Source organism: Dipodomys ordii, unplaced genomic scaffold, assembly GCF_000151885.1.
Source record: "Dipodomys ordii isolate 6190 unplaced genomic scaffold, Dord_2.0 Scaffold43, whole genome shotgun sequence".
NCBI lineage: Eukaryota > Metazoa > Chordata > Mammalia > Rodentia > Heteromyidae > Dipodomys > Dipodomys ordii.
Window position 1 is genome coordinate 2,285,589 of NW_012267259.1, and position 11,805 is coordinate 2,297,393.

General features: G+C 43.3%; 1 protein-coding gene across 1 annotated transcript in view; it reads right to left on the bottom strand.

Moving 5' to 3' along the window:
• Window positions 1-6,827: 6,827 nt before the first annotated feature.
• Window positions 6,828-11,805, bottom strand: part of Cfap53 (cilia and flagella associated protein 53) — a 17,405-nt gene continuing 12,427 nt past the window's right edge. The window contains exons 6-8 of the mRNA XM_013018986.1: window positions 11,058-11,274; window positions 8,997-9,099; window positions 6,828-7,277 (exon numbers count right to left, since the gene is read on the bottom strand). Of these exons, the coding sequence (XP_012874440.1) occupies window positions 7,049-7,277; window positions 8,997-9,099; window positions 11,058-11,274 (549 nt within the window). The 3' untranslated portion in view covers window positions 6,828-7,048. The remainder of the gene's footprint in view (window positions 7,278-8,996; window positions 9,100-11,057; window positions 11,275-11,805) is intronic.

Sequence of the window (11,805 nt, forward strand, 5' to 3'; positions counted from 1 at the left end):
AATTTATATCACCTGAACACTCGTGACTACAATCCCAGCTATTCAGGTTGAGTAAACTCTAGAGGATCAAGCTTTGAGGCCAGCTGGGGCAGAAGAGTGAGCTACACACTATCTCCCAAAGAACAAGCTACAAGAGGCTGCTAAGTAGCATGGCAACAGCCTACTATGCATGAGACTATGGATTCAAGGCCCCGGTATAACTATAGAAGGGGACCCAACGGGCTCCCAAAGGGGATGAGAACATAAACAAAAACAGGCATTTACCTCTTCACTACAAAACTCACAGGCGTTCTGGGTGTGATACTGCCACCTTGTGGTCACATCTTTTTCCTTGCTCATTCCCAAATCCCTCCACCACTGCAGAGCAGCAGAGGGAAAAACCTCATCCAGGGAGGAGCCTCAGTTCCATGCTCCTCATCAGCCTGGCTACCAATTGCTTTGCTTTCGCTTGAGAGCCTTGGAATTGGTGTTGGCATCTATAGGTATAGCAGAAGCAGACATACATGATCACCAGCCTTGGGCATGTAGTCAGGGCGTGTCTTTAAAATTCTTGCTTCTCCTGTAGAGAATGACAATGCAATGTTCTCAGAGAGTTTCTGAAAGCTGCACGAGGTTTCTTGTCCTAAGCTGCGAACTGAAGGTATTGCAAACTCCTATCACTTTCTCCTGCCCAAACTGCCTACCTAATATCTGGCACTAGCTATTCTTATATCTGGCACTAGCTATTCCCAGCATGCTCTGGGGCCCGTCTCCCTCACTCCTGATCTTTTCCTCTTTCAGTATTGCTTGGCTCTCTTGGATGCCAAAGAAACAGAGGGAAAGTTTCCAGGTTCACCCATTCCACTCTGTCATTTCTTTCCCTAGAGCAAATTAGGCAATTTTTCTGAGGATTTGTTTTGGGTAAAGCCTTGCCAAAGCTGTCTAAGATTTGGTTTCTGCTATAATGACCCAGTGTCTAATGGCAGAGAAAGTATACACAGGAGAGTACATAAAAATAATGAAACCACCGCAGATGAGTTTCACCTCAGTGCTATGGACCAAACCCTCAGTCCATGTAACTTCTTTTTTTTTAGGAGCGGGGGAGGTCTGGTCGTGGGGCCTGAACTCTGGGCCTGGGCGCTGTCCCTCAGCTCTTCAGCTCAAGGCCAGCGCTCTACCACTTGAGCCACAGTGCTACTTCCGGCTTTTTTCTTTTTGCTTATGTGGTGCTGAGGAATCAAACCCAAGGCCTCAGGCATGCAAGGCAAGCGCTCTACCACTGAGCCACCTTCCCAGCCCCTCTATGACCCTGCTGTGTCCTGTCTCACTTCTTCCTCTGCTAATTCCAGGGTCCACGTCAAGCATCCATGCATCACTCTAGTGTATTGTCTCAGAAATTTCCCTGCAACTTCTTTGGTCCCTCTGCTGGATGCTGGGGAGAGTCAGCACTCCCAGGACCAGCTCTCATGCAGGAGATGAGACCTGGGTTAAAGCTTAGGCCTCCACCCTGTTCACTAGAAATCTGACAGGCTGTCTGTATGATCCTTTAAAAGGTCGCCAACTGCATTGGGACGCAGCTGTCTGCTTGGTGATCACTGTATAACATACCCTGTGCTGGGGCTGGGAAGGTGGCTCAGTGGTAGAGCAATTGCCTTGCATGCATGAGGCCCTGGGTTCGGTTCCTCAGCACCACATAAGCAAAAAGAAAAAAGCCGGACGTGGCACTGTGGCTCACGTGGTAGAGCGCTAGCCTTGAGCTGAAGAGCTGAAGGTCAGCACCCAGGCCCAGAGTTCAGGCCCTATGACCGGACCCCAAAATACCCTGTGCTGGTCCTCCCCCTCTCCCTCCTTCTGTCCCTCCTCAGATCTCTTATGTCTTTATCTCCCACTGCCTTCAGGAGAAGCAAACCCAAGATGGTTTCTCATCAAGAGAAGGAAGCATTTGAGGTAGACAGTATCTTGGATCCCTTCTGGCTCCAGATGTACCTGTGTTTAAGAAAAAGAAAAAGAAAAAATGTAACTCTAACCTTAAGACACTTACAGTTAATTATTGGGACATGGTGCCAGAGCCCAGCCTGAAACTAGCCTGCTTTGTCAGCTTTCCCAGAACTATAACCACAAAGTAATTTCAAATGAAAGTCCCACATGACCAAGCTTGGAAGCACTTGTTGGAGAACTTTATAGAAAGAATTGACATTTCGAGACACTCTCCGAGCATTTGTCCAGCCAACAGCTTTACAAGCAGCATCTGTAGAATCGTACCTTTTTATGGTTTCCCACACTGTAATGTGATAAAATATCTTCTTCCAGTTAGCTCAAGGAACTTCTCCCTATAGGAAGCTGATGTGTGTGTGTTTTTTATATTAGATGAATTTCTCATCTATTTTCTGAGAGGCTGATTATTCCTGTTAATATGAACTAATAAAACTATGAGAAGCTGGGCACTGTTGGCTCACACTTGGAATCAGGAGGCTGGGATCTAAGGATCACAGTTCAAAGCCAGCCCAGGCAGAAAAGGCCAAGACTCTTTTTTCCATTTAACCTCCAGAAAATAGGAAATGGAGCTGTGGTTCAAAGAGGTCTAGTGCTAGCCTTGAGAGAAAATTGTTCAGGAATTGCTCAGTTTAAGCCCTATGACCGACAAATAAATAAACAAACAGCAACATGAACAACTATACTCATAGTTATTGTTTTTGTCATCTTATCCAGCAAGAAGATTAGCTTTATAGAAAGAAAATCATTTATGCCTATGTATAAATGCATTTGTATCTAGTAGATTTGTACCAAAATACTATGTTAGCCAACCTGAAAGTGTGGACAGAGACAAGTGAGAGCAGACAAAGAACTTGACTAGGCAATCAGGGCAAAGGCCCCACTCATATAGGGCTTCTGCAATCCTCACCATGGCCTGAGCAATCCTGTATAAGGAACACTAGCTGTCAGATCACCAGGGCCTTGAGCAATCATGCATGCAGGCCCCTGGGCAGCACACCATGGCCATTAGAAGACTTGCACATAAACAACCCTAGAGCTGTGCACCAGAATGGGAACCCAGTCAGAAGGGCTAGGGGATGCATAGCGAGCTTGTGCTGGCTGCATGGAGCCTCCAATTGGGTCTGGAGACTCATGTGACCCTCAGGCTATCTAATGATCTCCAGAATCACATACAGCTCTCCTAGAGACACATCTTACTAACTCCTAGAATGCATCCCAGATGAATCCCAGTCCGTGCCCCCCCTCACCCCCCCCGCCCTGCTGCACCCCAGCCTTCCCTCTTGGCTTCTCTCCCATCTAGAGGGAGCTCTGCTTACCTTTTTCTTCAATAAATATTTTCTGTTTTACTTCTTCTCTGTGTCCCTGGTCCATGGAGACAAAGGACTCAATCCAGGTGCTGCAATTTTTCATTATCTCTGCATGATAGAAACTGAGTGAAAATAACCTATTGAGCTTCAACAACAAGCCTTAAAAGACACCGTTAAGAACACTGATAAAAAAATAGATTTTGTTGGGCTGGGAAGGTGGCTCAGTGGTAGAGCGCTTGCCTTGCATGCATGAGGCCCTGGGTTTGATTCCTCAGCACCACATAAGCAAAAAGAAAAAAGCCGGAAGTGGCACTGTGGCTCAAGTGGTAGAGTGCTAGCCTTGAGCTGAAGAGCTGAGGGACAGCGCCCAGGCCCAGAGTTCAGGCCCCACGACCGGACCCCCCAAAAAAAAAATAGATTTTGTTAAGAAGTCACAATGGTATGCAATAGCGTGCTACATCAAGATGTTAAAGACTCTGTGTTAGACATTAACAAAATAGTTTATTATAAGTCAACTATGAGTGATTGTAGCTTTGGCAATTGAGCTCTTCATTTTCAGGATTTGATTATTTTTCCCTAGATTTCTGTATCTTTAGTAATTTCCTCTTTCATATCCTGCACTACCTTTTTTTTCGTACAAATGTTTGTATTCTTTTGTTTGATCTACTTAGAATTCATTCAGGTGTCTAAATATCAGCTCTTATTTCACTAACCATGCTTTGTGTGTGTGTGTGTGCGCACACACACACGCATGCACATGTGTATGGCAGTATTGGGGCTAGGACTCTGGGCCTGGGCGCTGTCCCTATGCTCTTTTGCTCAAGGCTAGTGCTCTACCACTTGAGCCATACTTCCACTTCCAACTTTTCTCACCTGGACTGGCATCAAACCATGATAATCAGATCTCATCCTCCTAAGTAACTAGGATTATAGGCTTGAGCCACGAATGCCCAGCTTCATTATCCATTCTTGACCCTGTTTTTTTTTTTTTTCATTAGTCATGGGGCTTGAACTTGTTATGCTGGGTAGGAGGCAGAGGTGAAGTCTTGAGAGTTGAGCATATATTTTATATATATATATGTATATATATATTTATACACACACACATACACACACAAATAAAACACCTAAGCAACAGCAATCACCATCACCAAGAATGAGAAAAAAAGAAAAGAAAAAAGGAACTCAAAGCAACAAGCCAAAAAAAAAAAATGACATTGCATAACCTAGTTACCAAGTATGACTGTAGATAGTGAGGAAGAATTAGAGATGGGAAAACAAGGATAAAACAAAGTATGACTGAGAGAAGAGCTCTACTTATAGATAGAAAAAAAGGCATAAATAGGTCAGGAAAAAGGGAGGGGAGCACATGATGTGTGAATACTAAAATACTAAAAACTAAATACTTTTAGAATACTAAAAGGCAGGTATCAGGTATTGTCATTAAGTATGATGATTTCAGAGAAATGAAGAAAAGGAGAAGAAAACTACAAAAATTAAATGGTAGAAGGTAACAGTACAGGCCTATGCTACAATGTAGAAATTAAATGTCTCTTGTATAATTTACAAAAAAGAAAAACTATAATGAATAATCAAAATAATCAAATTGAAACAGAAAAAAAGACAGACATTGTCCCGACCCGCAGGACTTCAATGAGGGCAATGAACCTAAGAGAGAAGGAATGAAGGGACAAGAGACACGAAGAAGGACAGCAAGACAAGGATTCTGATCAAGCCGCCAATTTTTATTTTTCACACAGGGGTATTTATATGCTTAGAATAAGGAAGCTTTTTCATTGGCCGTAGCAGCTGTAGGATGTTTGCTTAGGGCAGTGTGAAAAGGTGGTCTTTAGCAGCTACCTGGTCTTTGTTTGGGGTAGGATGAAAGGACCGGATTCTGTAAACACCCTGGAGATGTTCCAGGGAGATAGTCAAGCTTAGGGCTCCTGACAGACATAAACAACAAAATATATTTTTTCTGGTTGTGTGGCTTGAACTCAGGGCCTGGATGCTGTCCCTGAGATTTTTTTGCTCAAGGCTAGTACCCTACCACTTTGAGCCACACTCTACTCCCAGGTTTGGTTTTTTTTGCAGGGCGGGGGTGGGGGGGAGAGTGTTGACTGGTTAATTGGAGGTAGAGTCTTATGGGGCGCGTGACGGGGGCATACTCTGTAATCCTAGCTATTCTAGAGGCTGAGATCTGAGGATCATAGTTCAAGCCAGCCCAAGCAGGAAAAGTCCATGAGACTCTTACTTTTAATAAACCACTCAGAAAACCAGAAGTGGCACTGTGGCTCCAGTGGTAGAGTGCTTGCTTAAGCTGAAATGCTCAGGGACAGCACCCAGACTCAGAGTTCAAGCCCCACACCACGACCACCACCAACAAAAAAGTTTTATGGGGATTTTTCTGCTCAGGCTGGCTTCAAACTGACATCTTCAGGTCTCAGGTATGAGCCACTGGTACCTGGCAAAATAAATTTTTATTGCTATTACGTGTCTATATATGTATATTTATATATAGGTCTATCCAGTGAACAAAGCAGCTTTATATCTAGGTATGAGCACTCCCCCCCCCATCAGACTTTACATGGAAACAAGGGGCAAGCCTTTCAGAATTTTAGCTGTTGCAGCTGGCTAATGCCTGTGAGGCTGATGTCTCTATTGATTGACACAATAAGGATTCCCCAGGCTACTTTTCTGCCAAGTGGTTGGAGTGGCTGTCTCTAATGGCAGGCTATGCTAGTATTCCACCTGAGCCACAGTGCCACTTTTGGCTTTTTCTGCTTATGTGGTGCTGAAGAATCAAATCCAGTGCCTCACATATGCAAGGCAAATACTCTACCCACTGAGCCACCTTCCCAGCCCCTATGCCAGGCTTTTTGAGCTGCCACTTCACTTTCCTCTGTTGTAAAATGATAGTCACCGTCCTGATGTACATAGCTGGCAGAGTCCCATGTATATGCCAGTTTTCTGAGGTGCTACAGGTCTCTGTGGTGAGAGCCCAAGTGCCTGTGCAATCCAGCTTGGCAGGACTCCCATCCTCCATCTCCTGGAATTACCAGTGACTGGGCTTCTCCAGACTCTGCCTTTTAAACTGCAGGAAGAAGAAATGGTCATATGGGTCAGAAAGTTCAGCTATTAACATGTGAAGGAGGAGACGTGGGGCAAGTGAGGAAAAAAAAAACATGAAATGACCATTCATATTTGTAAGTCTATTGTGATGGTTAAACTGGATGTCCAACTTGGATTGAGATACACCTAAGACCACCCCCGGACAGGGTTTCCCGAGACAATTTGATCACAGGGGTCTGACTTAATAGCTTAATCTATTGTTAGATTCAAAAGCCCTCTGCTGGGAGATGGTCAGCTCTGGAAAGTGGAACCTGGGTCCCTCCCAGCCTGCTTCCTGGCTGCCATGAGGTGAGAAGCTCTCTTCTGCCCTGATGCTCTGCCTCCACACAGCCTCCAAAATATGCAGTCAACCAGCCTTGGACTGAAGCCTCTAAACCATGAGCCAGAATTAATCTTGGCTTCTTGTAGGTTGCTTAATGGCAGGTATTTTGCCACAGTGATGAAAAACTGATTAACATGTCTATGAAATCTAAAAGTACTGGACACATATATTTAAGGAAGAAGTTTATATATAACAAATTACATAAACTCGGAATTTAAAAAAAAACAGTTTATTCGTAAGTTAAGGGAACACACAAGCATACTGTACTTAATACTATGACAAGAGTAAGAAAAATACATTGATGTTCATGAAACTATTGTGGAAGCTTGTAGGGGTAAGCTCTCCGCATGGGGTGAATGTTTTGGGGCTGCACGGATTGGGTCGACAGGATCTTCTGGATCTTCTCCTCATTGGCCTTCTGTGCTGCCATTCCTGACTCAAATTCTCGGCGCTGCTCTGCCTTCTCAGCTTCTCGGATCTGCTGCTGGTGAGCAATTTGCATCTGAAGATGCTCCCTGTATTTCTGGGCTAACTCACACCGCCTGAAGCATTAGAAATGTTGAAGTGTCAAATTAGTAAATATTTGGTTTTATTTAATTATAATTAAGTTATAATTTGTGAAAACAAATTAAGATTACAATTAAGACCAAGAAGTTTCCTGTTTGCTTCTTCTGATCTTTTTTTTTTTTTTTTGAGACAGGGATTTTATCATATAACCCAGTCTGACCAGGAACTCACCTCAAACCTAAGATTCTCCTGCCTCAACCTTCCAAGTGCTGAAATTCAGGTGGATACTGCAATGAGTACTCATATGATTGAAAACTTTCACAGTAAAATATTTGGGGAAAAAGTCAAGGGGAATGGGGAAGAAATAGGTGAAAAATTCCATAATATATTTCTTATGCAATTATCTTTAATAAAGTCTTAGAGAAGGTACAAATTTTAGAGAAGGTACATCATCTCTTTTTGAAATATTTACTGGCAGGTAGAGGAAACCCTTTTCTTACTCTTCTCCAGGAAAGAAATGGTTTATCAAAAAGTTGGAGTGAACATATAGGCATATTGTATATAGACAGCCATGCCCTATACTGAGTAACTCCATATTCTAATTTTTTTTTATTTTTTGGAAGTATTAGAGTTTTGAACTCAGGGCCTTATTCTAGCAAAGCAAGTGCTCTACCATGTAAGCCATGCTAGAATGCATTCCTCCTCTCTATGCCTTCCCTGAGTAATTCCATTTTGTGCGTGTACGTGTATACGTGTATAGTATGTGTGTGTTTGCATGTACACAGGTGCATGCACATGCACTAGTACTTGGGCTTGAACTCAGAGTCTTGTACTCTTATTCAGCTTGCTTGTTCATGGCTAGACTCTACCACTTGAGCCATACCTCGGGCCCAGCATTCACCTATTAATTAGAGATGGAGTCTATAGATTTTTCTGCTCAGATTAGCTTCAAATTTTGATCATCCGGGTCCTCGCTTCTGGAATGAGGGACACATAAAGGTGATGAGAGAGTGGTGGGCCTGGAAAGGGACACCATCCACCATGCATGTCTTCCATTGGCTTTCTCTCTATTGTACCCTTTATGATAAGCTTATATGAAGTGTGTTCCTGTGTTCTGTGAAAAGATCTAGCACACTGAATGTTAACAGCTGTTAGATTTAGAGCTGTTAGATGTATGTCAGAAGTGGCCTGGACTTGTGATGTGTGTCTTACATAGAAACAGTACTGTAGATCTAAGCTCCCCATCTTTGGGGTCGGCATTAACTCAGGACAGTGAACATCAGAACCAAAAGTTACTGTTGCATAGTGACTTTTTGCTAAATCAGACATCAGCATATTTTTATGCTGGTCCTGGGACTTGAACTCAGGGCCTGTGTGCTGTCCCTTAGCTTTTCACTCACAGCAGGTGCTCTATCACTTTAGCCACAACTCCACTTACAACTTTTTGCTGGTTAATTGGACTTTCCTGACCGGCTGACTATGAGCTTCAATCCTCAGATCACAGCCTCATAAGAAGTTAGTATTATAAGTGTGAGCCATCAGCACCCAACTGTCTTCTTTTTTTTTTTAACTTTACAAAGACAGTTGGTGCCTTTTTTATGTGAAATTTTATAAAATGCATTGAGCTTCTATGACAAGTGTAATATTAATGTAAAATAATGTCAATAATGCATTAATTAGTGGCATATTATCATCTATGTTAAAAATACTGGTTTTGGTAACAAATGATAATATTAAAGAAAACAAAATCATACCTTGCATAATTTTCCTCTCCATCAAAGTAAAGTGCTCTAAGGCCTTCAGCTATGCGTTTCTGCTCCATGGCATAATCTTCCTGTTCTTTGGCTTTCCGTTGTACTAAGAAAGGCAAGACAAATTATTTTCCAAATGCCTTTTCCACACAAGACATGACAATACCTTAAGATCTGCCAATACTTCTTCTCTGGGTACCAAAAGCCATACTGTCTGGTAGGACATGCCAATGGGCCTGATTTGCCTGACCTGAGTGCTGTGTGTATAGCCATATGCCAGCAAGGGTTAACAACTTGTGTGTGTGTGTGTGTGCTCACGCGCACGTGTGCGCACATGCATGGTGATCCTGGGCTTGAACTCAGGGCCTGTACCAGAGCCTTTTTAGCTCAAGGCTAGTGCTTTGCCACTCAAGCCCAAGAGCCACTTCAGGCTTTTTCTGAGTAATTAAGTGGAGATAAGAGTCTCATGAGTTTCCTGGCTTTGAACTGCTATCCTCAGATCTCAGCCTCCTGAGTAGCTAGGACTACAGGCATGAGCCACTGTTGCCCAGCTTAATTTTCTTTATGAAAGAAATAACTAGTAACTGAGTGCAGGTAAGAAATAGGGGAAGAATTCCCTGGGCCGAGATTGGGTTCTGGATGGAGACCCTCTGGTCAGCTGCTTGTGTGAGATGTCAGCAGACTGAAGTGAGGACCCTGGAAAGAGGAGTCATTGCAAACGAGAGAATGCAGACAGCCTCTGAAGGTAGGAGATATTTCAGCTGGCCTTGACGGTCTAGGATTTCTCAAGATAAAGAGCATCATAGACAGAAGAAAACACCCATCTGAAACTACAAAAAAAAAGACTGCTAGGCACCTTTGGGTCTGTAATACTAGCTACTCAGAAGGCTGAGATCTGAGGATCACAGTTTGAAGGCAACCAGGCAGGAAAGTCCATGATACTCTTATCTCCAATTAACCACCAAAAAGATGGAAATGGCTCAAGTGGTAAAAGCACTAGCCCTGAGAGAAAAAACTCAGACAATAGGCCCAGACTGAGTTCGAGACCTAGTACTAGACTAGTGTGTGTGTCTTAGACTAGTGTGTGTATATATATGTGTGTGTGTGTGTGTGTGTGTGTGTGTGTGTATGTGTGTGTGTATAAACTATATATATATATATATAAACAAGTTTGGTATGGTAGTATGAGCTTGGAACCCTAGCTTCTCAGGAGGCTGGCAGGTAGCTCAGTAGTAGAGCACTTGCCTCTCATGCTTGAGGTCCTCGATTCATTGCCAAGTACTGCTAAAATAATAACAAGAGGGGAATAATAAGAAGGAGGTGTGTATTATACTGCTTTATTATCCTTGAGAACATTTTTCCTGGTACTGCTTAGAATCTGCTGAAATACAGATTTTTTTCATTTTTTGGGGGGGGGGTCCGGTCGTGGGGCCTGAACTCTGGGCCTGGGAGCTGTCCCTCAGCTCTTCAACTCAAGGCCAGTGCTCTACCACTTGAGCCACAGCGCCACTTCCGGCTTTTTTCTTTTTGCTTATGTGGTGCTGAAGAATCGCACCTAGGACCTCATGCATGCAAGGCAAGCGCTCTACCACTGAGCCACCTTCCCAACCCCTAGATTTTTTTCATTTTCTTTTCCTGTCTTTTTTTCCTTTTCTTTCAAGCCTGTACTGGGGCTTGAACTCAGGACCTGAGCACTGTTGTTGAGCTCTTTTGCTCAAGTTTAACACTCTACCACTTGAGCCAAAGATACACTTCTGCTTTTTGGTAGTTAGAGGTATGAGTCACATGGACTTTCTTGCTGGAATGGCCTAGAACTGCAATCTTCAGATCTCAGTAGCTCAGATTACAGGTGTGAGCCACTGGTGCCCAGCCAATGAAATGCTTCCTATGTGTATATATATCTCATGTATACGATATATTTATTACACTTTGCAAAAGCAAAACCTTGCCTTAATGTTTTTTGTATTGCTCAGAATGTTTCACACATACTTATTTAAATATTTTTGTTGTTGCTTAAGTTGGAGTAATGGCAAAATATAAAATAAGTATAATTCAGTTCCTTACACTTTTCCTCTACTTGGAGTTGTCTTGTACGTGTGACCTCATTCAAGAGTTGTTGCCTTGCCTCCTTTTCAAGTCTCAGCTGTTTGTCCTTCTCAGCCCACTTCTTTTCCTTCTCTTCCTCTAACATTCTGTTCAATTCTTTCTCCTGAGCTTTTTCTTCCTCATGTCGCTGTGCCAAATATTCAAGATACAACTTCTGTTCTCTCATCATATTGTCCTACATGAAATAGAAATTAATTTATCTTGTTACAAATAAAGTTTAAGCTGGGCACCGGCGGCTCAAACCTGTAATCCTAGCAACTCAGGAGACTGAGATCTGAGAATTGCATTTCAAAGCCAGCCCAGTCAGGAAAGTCTGTGAAAGTCTTATCTCCAATTAACCACTAGAAAACAAAACTGGTGTTGTAGCTCAAAATAGCAGAGCACTACTAGCTTTGGGAAAAAAGCTCAGGGACAGTGTCCAGGCCCTGAGTTCAAGCTTCACACCAAAAAACAAAAGGGGGGGAGGCTGGGAAGGTGGCTCGGTGGTAGAGTGCTTGCCTTGCATGCATGAGGCCCTGGGTTCGATTCCTCAGCATCACATAAGCAGAAAAAAAAAGCCGGAAGTGGTGCTGTGGCTCAAGTGGTAGAGTGCTAGCCTTGAGCTGAAGAGTTGAGGGACAGCACCCAGGCCCAGAGTTCAGACCCACAACCGGACCCCTCCCCCCAAAAAAGGGGGCAAATTTAAGAGCAAACCTTTAAAGTTATC